A 7,882-nucleotide genomic window follows, 5' to 3' on the forward strand; every position below is an offset into this window, starting at 1 on the left:
CTGGGCGCGCGGAGGGCGGGCGCCCGGGAGCGCGGCTGGGTCCGCGCAATTCCAGGTGCGTCATGGCGAGCAGGGCGGGGTTGGAAGGGGGCGGGGCCTGAATAGTGGGGCTGGCTGGGGGCGGGACCCGAATGAGGTTGCTGGGGGTGGGGCCTGAATAGTGTGATTACAGAGTGGGTCCGGCCCGGGGGCGGGGCCTGAGTAGTGGGGCTGGCTGGGGGCGGGGCTTGAATGGTGTAGTCTGTGGTTGGGTCTGCCCCTGAGGCGGGGCCTTAAGGTGGGTAAAGGGCCTGGGAGATGTGGGTCGGCCTGTGGGGCGGAGCAAAATGGGTGGAATCAGGTGGGTAGATTGCCGGTATCTGGGTGACTGGGAGGGAGGACCTGGGTAGGTGGGTGCCAGACCTTGTCTGGTGGGCTTGTGCATAGGGCCTGATTAGCTCTGGTGGACAGAACAGGGCGTGTGGGGTGGAGCTTGAATGGAGGGGTGGGGAAAGGTGAGTGGGGCTTCTAGCTGGGCGGGGCCCAACCTGTGGGTGGGGCCAAGTGGTCCTGAAGGAACCCAGGTGATCTGGTGAGTTCTTCCAGACGGATGGGACCGTGTGGCAAGGCGTAACCTGCCGGGTGGGGTGGGTCCTGTGGTGGTCCGTGGTCAGGTGAAGTTTCACCCAAACCCCTGGTGTCTGGCCATCTGTTTTGTACTTCGCATGAAGCAGGTTTCTCCTGGTGGGTGATCACTTCCCTGTTTTCCAGACAAGGGAGCTGAGGCCCAGGGTTGGACGCTGTGTAAAGTCCCACAGTGAACTGTGTTGCAGAGCTAATGTTTGGCCTCAGCGGTTACAGGGTGGATAGTCTGTTTAGGGCTGGTGGGGGCTCAGCTGGTGGTCCTTTAGGTGGTCTGGCTAGATCATTTTGGGGGAAGGTTTCAGTGGGAACTCAGGACCCCTGAGAAGCTTACGTAACCTTGAGTGAACTGTCCCAGGGATTCCCATTTGAATTATTTCTTCTTCTGTGTGAGCAAGGGGAGCCCCAGCTGGGAGATAGGGTGTGGGAGGCTTTTGTCCTTCACACCACTGAAGACAGTGGTCAGTGGAGCCATCTGTGGCTGCTGCAAGCTCAGTGGCCACCTCTGTATGTGGTCTCGTCCATTGACTTATGAGAAAGCCAGGCTTGGGGCTTATGTGCTCGGGATGGGTCCAGGCCCACTTATTCCTGCCCCTCTTGGGCCCTGTGGAGGCCAGGAAGCCAGGAGAGTCATTGTGCCCTCCTGTTCCTGAAGTTGTTGCCACGTGGGCAGGATGGGGACCAGCAGGTGGGAGTGTGTGGAGTGGTGATTGGAGCCATGGGGCGGACAGACTGGTGGGGTGGGACTGGAGAGGTGGGGGTATAGGAATGTGTTTAAGAAGGATGGGGCATGGAGGGGGGAGGGGGAAGGCGTATGCATTGGGAGGGGGGCTGTAGAGGGGAAAGGGGCATATGAAGAGGGGCGTTTATAAGGTGGGTGGGTATGTATGCCAATGTGGAGACACAGTCGGGGCAGAGACACTGAGGTAGGCAAGGATGTGCAGGGGAATGTGCGGGCTGAGGCTCCGGGAGGTGGATTTAGGACTGCTGTGTGGGGCGGGCTCTGGCTCCTGCTGCCTCCCTGTGACCCTCTGCTAGCACTGTTGACTGCCTGTCCCTTCTGGCGCTCAGACCCTACAGCAGGAGCTGAGGAATTTGGCCTCTTGCAGCTTTTAGCTGTAGGATCTGCGGCAGGTCTTTGTCCTGCTGTGGAGTCACCTGGAGCCTCTCTTGGTGTTTTAGGTATAGAGAACCTTCCCTGCGAGCTTCAAAGGAACTTTCAGCTGATGCGAGAGCTGGACCAGAGAACGGAAGGTGGGTGGAGGCCGGGAGGGCACAGAGGTATGTGGGGGGGGAAAGGCGGGGGCCATGGGCAGCCTACGGAGAGTGGCTTGGAGAGGGTGCTTGTACGTTATCTCTGAAACCTAATATGGATTCTTGCTACAAGCCTTTAGCCCCCAAATCTGTGCTGCCTGATAGAAATGTTGGCGGTTGCCGCTCTGTGCGCAGCTGGCCTCTGAACCCCTGTTTCCGAAGAACTGCTTTTTGCTGCTGGTGTTATTTTTATGTCACTTCCGTTTTAGATTTTCTGTATTCTGTTTCTTCCCTGAGAGATGCCAAGCTGCACAATCTCAGGGCACAGACCTCCTGGGACGGCTCTCAGGTCTGGGGTCCACAGGGCCCCCTCTCATATGTCACCCTCTGGCTATAGACTTGGGTGTCCCCATGGACTCCTCCAGGCTCAGTCACTCACGAGAGTGCCACACAGAACTCAGGCGAGCACTGTTGTAGGGTGACAGTTGGCTGACAGCCAGAGGGTCAGGCCAGAACCCACCAAAGGGGACACTGGTGTGAGGTTGGTGAGGCTTCCCAGCTGGAGCTGCATGATGAGCCACGGCCTCTGGGTCATTGTGTGTGACCTTGGGCATCGGGAGTGTGAACAGGGATGCTCCCTCCAGCTTTTGGGTCCAGAGCTTTTCATTGGGATTTCCGTGGGAAGGCTTGATAGAACCCATCAGCCTACATCCCACCCCACCAAGCTTGAGGCCGATGTCACCTGGTCCACAACCCTGAGCAGCTAGTCAAACGGCTGATCCTTCTGCAGTGGCCTGTCAGAATAACCACGACTTGAGGGCTGCTTCTCCAGTTGCTGGGTGCTGCTCGTGGTCATGGTGCGTCATATGAGAGTTGGGATTGGTCAGTCCACCAGGACAGCTGTGTAGACGTGGACGGCTGCCTTAGTCCCGGCTACTCTCGTGTCTTGTGTGAGTAAGTGTCTCATCACCTGACTGACCAGCCGCCCCGTTGGCTGGCACAGTGCCTGACTCCCCACAGTGATGGAGTGGGCCTGCTTAACCGTCACGAGGGCACTGAGCACCTCCCAGGAGACAGAACTGACCCTGGAGGTGGTGAGAAAAAGCGGCAGTACACCAGGGCGCCGGCAGGAGATGGTGTGGTGGGCTTCCTGGCCCATGGAGCCGGAATGCTGATGCTTGCTGGCAGAGTGGGGTGCCTATGGACACTTACTGGTGGAACTCAAAGAGCTCGGTAACACCTGTCCAGGGCAGGGCAGAGGCTGCGCAGGCCCGAGAGGGCTGAGGGGCCGAGGGCTAGAGAGCCGTCTGCCTGGAGGAACACCTGAGAAGAGGCCTTGGTCCTCACTGAGTTGTGCTCTTGAGTTGTAACCTGTTACTTCCCTCAGACACCTCATCGTCCATCGTGGGTATGGTCTGACTCCTGTGGTCATTGCAGTGAATGTGGAACCCGCAGAGAGGTCACGAGTGGTATCAGAATGGGTACAAGGTTGGGGAGTGGAGAGAGGAGGCGTCAGGCAGGGGCTGATGCTGTGACTCCCTGTGCTTTCCTGGGGAGGTTTTCCAGGGCATGTGCCCGGGTTGGATGCCCTGTAGGCTGCTGTATGGGGGCTGCCCTGGGGGCTTTCTGACAGGACCCTTCAGCTCTGCCCTATACTCTTTTTGGAGCCTTCCCCCGGTAGGTCCTGAGAAAGGGTTCAGAAAAACCAAACTCGCTGCCGTCAGGTCAGTTTCAACTATAGGACACTAGAGCTGCTTCCCAGGCTGAGTTGCAGAAAGCTTCATCTCTTGCCCTTGGAGCGGTGGCTTTAAGTGCCAGTCTGTGGTTAGCAGACCAGTGCTTAACCCCTGTTATCACCAGGGCTGCTCAGAGGAAGGGCCCAGGGCGTGGCGCATTTCTTACAGAGCTGGAGTTTGCGAATGCTTTCATTCTCGCCTCGTGTTGGGCTGGCACTTTGTGCCGATGTAGAATCCCATGCCGGTGCCGTTGTCTGGAACCATGTCCTCTACTTCCGTGTTGCTGTTGTCCTTGTGATGCCCAGGCTTTCCCGTCTCCTGACGCTGTGCTTCCGTGTGGATGGTTTTGGATTGAGTCTGTGAGGGTGAACTACTGGGGAACTTCGCATTGATGAACAGCAACTTGATGGTGGCAAATAAAGCCTTCTTTCATTGTGCGCATGCCAAGTACTGGCATCCTGCCTCTGCCACCACTGCCCGGGGGGTGACGACCCCTCCTCCAGGGCCAGTCCTCCTCAATCGGTGAACCAGGGTTTCTGCTTAAAGTCCAGGAGTCCTGCCGAGTGCCCCTGTGCTGCCGTGTGCGTGGCCCTGGCTTAGCGACGGACTGCTGTTGGCCTGGCCAGCTGCTGCTGCCCGTTTCTAGCTGTCATCTGGCATCTCTTCTACTCAGACCTTAGGGTGCACAGCCACGAGTAGTGGGCCAGCTCTCAGCAACGGACAGCACATGGTACATGATTCAAATGGGTGCCAGGGAGGCCCAGAGGCACTAGGACACTAGGGGCGGACGGCAGGCTGACTGGACGTCTGGGAGTCGGGGGCGCAGGTGTGGACGGCAGGCTGACTGGACATTATTCGAGAGTCAGGGGTGTAGGTGTGGACAGCAGGCTGACTGGACATTCGGGAATCTGGGGCGCTGGTGTGGACGGCAGGCTGACTGGACATCCGGGAGTCGGGGCTGCTGGTGTGGACGGCAGGCCGATGGGACCTGTCTTGAGTAGATGACCCTGAGCAGCCCGGCAGGACAGCTGTGCCGGCCTGCGCTCCACCTGTGGTGGTGTAGAGCTGCGGGGCCCATTCCTCTAATGGCGCTAGGTGAGGCAGATGGGTTTCTGTCTGCCCGTGTGAGGGCTGAGGCGGACCCTGCTTACCGAGGGCTCGTCTCCCCACCTCTCTCAGATAAGAAGGCGGAGATTGACCTCCTTGCTGCGGACTATATCGCCAAGGTGAAGGGGCTCTCTTCAGAGCAGCGTGTGGAGCACTTGCAGAACATCCAGAGCGCCTATAACAAGTGTAAGGAATACAGCGATGACAAGGTGCAGCTGGCCATGCAGACCTATGAGATGGTGAGGGCTGCGGGCAGGGGCCGCTCTGCGCATGCACCCCGACCTGCCAGGCGCTGGGTGGGCAGGGGGCTGCACAAGGAGGGGGAGGCGCTGGAACGTCACTTGGAAGACAAGGAAAGTTTCTTGGTGAACTCGTAACTGCATTTGTGATTCTTGGGTGTTTGCTGTTCTAACCGTTTTTAAGGGCACAGTTGGCTGACATTAGTTACATGCATCCTGTATGCAGCCATCCTCCCAGATTGGAACGCCCTCCCTCACTCCCCCTCCCCTGGGGACCACTGTGTGCACAGACGTGGAGTCCCCCGGGGTGTGAGTCCCCCGGGGTGTGAGTCCCCCGGGGTGTGAGTCCCGCGGGGTGTGAGTCCCGCGGGGTGTGAGTCCCGCGGGGTGTGAGTCCCCCGGGGTGTGAGTCCCCCGGGGTGTGAGTCCCCCGGGGTGTGTCCCTGTACTACACACAGGCTGTTACTGCCTGCCAGCCCTCAGCTCCGTGGCTGCTGCTTAAATCAGCTCTTGGCACCCTCTGCTCCTTGGTGCAGGTGGACAAGCACATCCGGAGGCTCGATGCAGACCTGGCGCGCTTCGAGGCCGACCTCAAGGACAAGCTGGAGGGCAGTGACTTCGAGAGCCCTGGGGGACGAGGCTTAAAAAGCAAGTCGTTTCTCTTTCTTTGTGTCCTTGCTGGTGACTGGGCACTGTGGTAAACGTCACACGTGGGGAAATCTCATCCTGCCTCAGTGACTGATACAGAGGTGGTTACTGTCTCTCAGAAGGGCGGGGCCAGAAAGAGAAACGAAGCTCCCGGGGCCGAGGCCGGAGGACGTCGGAAGAGGACACTCCGAAGAAGAAGAAACACAAAGGCGGGTGAGAGACCCTCTTCTCCTCAGGAGGGGTGCCGCTGTGGTCACCTGACTGAGCACGAATGGGATGACTCACTCAGCTGGCCTGTGGGACGGAGGAGAACTGCCCCTGGGTGGCTGGCAGACTCTGCTTTCTCCTGTGGAGTAGCTGGTGGGTTTGAACCACTGGCCGTGTCATTAGCAGCCCCACGCTCACGCCACGGCACCGGGCTCGCCTAGAGGTTGGTGTTGCTGTAATCTACAGGCCAGGAAGTGGCCATGGGCTCCAGAGCTCCGTGTAGCCCGCCTCTGAGCCACCACGCTGTGGGTCTTTTGGAGCGTAATGCCATCGAGGCTTTTGTTGGTACTTGTAGCTCAGTGCCTGAGTAGTGGCTGAGTGCCTGTGTATCTGTTCAGCTTCAGTCTGATGAGCTCTGTGTGCTTAGAACATGCCATCTGTGCTTCCCCGCAGGCCTGAGTTTGCCGAGCCCCCCCTGCCAATGCACTCCTCGGATGTCCTGGACATGCCTGTGGACCCCAATGAGCCCACCTACTGCTTGTGCCACCAAGTGTCCTATGGGGAGATGATCGGCTGTGATAACCCTGATGTTAGTGAGGGACATGGGGGTGGGTGGGTCCGCCCCTCCCCCTCCCTCCACAGTGCCCAGTCCCAGGCCCGTGGGATGCTAACCCCCATCTCTGCTCCTTACCGCACAGTGCCCCATAGAGTGGTTCCATTTTGCGTGCGTGGACCTCACCACAAAGCCGAAAGGAAAATGGTCAGTTTGGGAGCACGTCACACTCTCCTCCTGCCCGCTGAGGGCCCCGTTGGCTGCGTCAGCACCCTCTGCCCTGAGACCATGTGTGGCCAGCACTGCTCGTGGTGGCCGGTGTGAGCAGGGCCCCAGGCCTTCCCATGACGCCTCTGTGCGTCTCCTGTTGTTATGGGCTCTCTGCTGGCACGGGCTGGTCCTTAGGGGACATGGGGAGGTGGAGTGGGGGTCAGGTTGGTGGGGTGCAGGCTTGGGTCCTGAGGTAGGTAAGGTTTGGGGGGCTGATACAGAGCTGAGTGTGGGCTGATGGTAGGTCCGGGGGTGCAGGGCTGGGCATGGGGTGTGAGTAGTCAGGTCTGGGTCCATGTGGGTGGCTGGACTGGTGGTGATACCAGTGGCTTAGCAGACGCCAAGTGTTGCGTGTTTCTTCTCGCAGGTTCTGTCCTCGGTGCGTCCAGGAAAAGCGGAAGAAGAAGTAGGGAGACACTGCTTGTCTACAGCAGAGGAGTGAGCTGACGTGTCTTTCCTCTTGTGACAATATCTTCCCTTCATTTGAAAGCGACCTTGTTGTGAACTGATTTCCAGTAGCCCCGTGACCACTGGTCCTTCTTGTTTCAGAGCAGGCAGACGGACACCAACCGAAACCTGTTTGACCCCCTCTGCCTGAGTGTGCAGGTGTGAACCTTGGTGGGTCTTTGTGAGCTTTACAAATGATCTGGGGTCGTCATGCCGACCCCCTCTGCCTGAGTGTGCAGGTGTGAACCTTGGTGGGTCTGTGTGAGCTTTACAGATGATCTGGGGTCGTCATGCCGACCCCCTCTGCCTGAACGTGCAGGTGTGAACCTTGGTGGGTCTTTGTGAGCTTTACAGATGATCTGGGGTCGTCATGCCGACCCCCTCTGCCTGAACGTGCAGGTGTGAACCTCGGTGGGTCTGTGTGAGCTTTACAGATGGTCTGGTACAGAACTTGGTCCCACCTACTCTCCCGCTGTGAGATGCATGTGGGCAGCTGTCCTTGTGGCCTGACCCTCAACGTGGTGGCTGCAGACCCTTGGCAAGGCTGTGCTAACTGGAGGAGAGACCCTATCTTCTTGTGCATATCCCTGGAGGGGTGTTGGTCATTGACTGTCCTGGGACCTGCATCCCGGGCATACCCACTCTGTCTGAGAACCCCTGTTGCTTCTACTGTGAAAGATAACTGTGAAGGGAGCTGACCTGGTGTGGGAGGACCCCTGACCTGGTGTGGGAGGACTCCCACTGTGACCTGGGGTGGGAGGATCCCCTGACCTGGTGTGGGAGGACTCCCACTGTGACCT

General features: G+C 58.8%; 1 protein-coding gene across 1 annotated transcript in view; it reads left to right on the plus strand.

Annotated features, from left to right (window-relative positions):
- Positions 1–7,045, plus strand: part of ING5 (inhibitor of growth family, member 5) — a 7,291-nt gene extending 246 nt beyond the window's left edge. The window contains exons 2-8 of the mRNA XM_006875217.1: positions 1,804–1,875; positions 4,791–4,957; positions 5,494–5,605; positions 5,725–5,818; positions 6,266–6,401; positions 6,511–6,572; positions 7,003–7,045. Of these exons, the coding sequence (XP_006875279.1) occupies positions 1,804–1,875; positions 4,791–4,957; positions 5,494–5,605; positions 5,725–5,818; positions 6,266–6,401; positions 6,511–6,572; positions 7,003–7,045 (686 nt within the window). The remainder of the gene's footprint in view (positions 1–1,803; positions 1,876–4,790; positions 4,958–5,493; positions 5,606–5,724; positions 5,819–6,265; positions 6,402–6,510; positions 6,573–7,002) is intronic.
- The last annotated feature ends 837 nt before the right edge of the window (positions 7,046–7,882 follow it).

This window comes from Chrysochloris asiatica, unplaced genomic scaffold, assembly GCF_000296735.1.
Source record: "Chrysochloris asiatica unplaced genomic scaffold, ChrAsi1.0 scaffold00314, whole genome shotgun sequence".
In the NCBI taxonomy this organism is placed as follows: Eukaryota; Metazoa; Chordata; class Mammalia; order Afrosoricida; family Chrysochloridae; genus Chrysochloris; species Chrysochloris asiatica.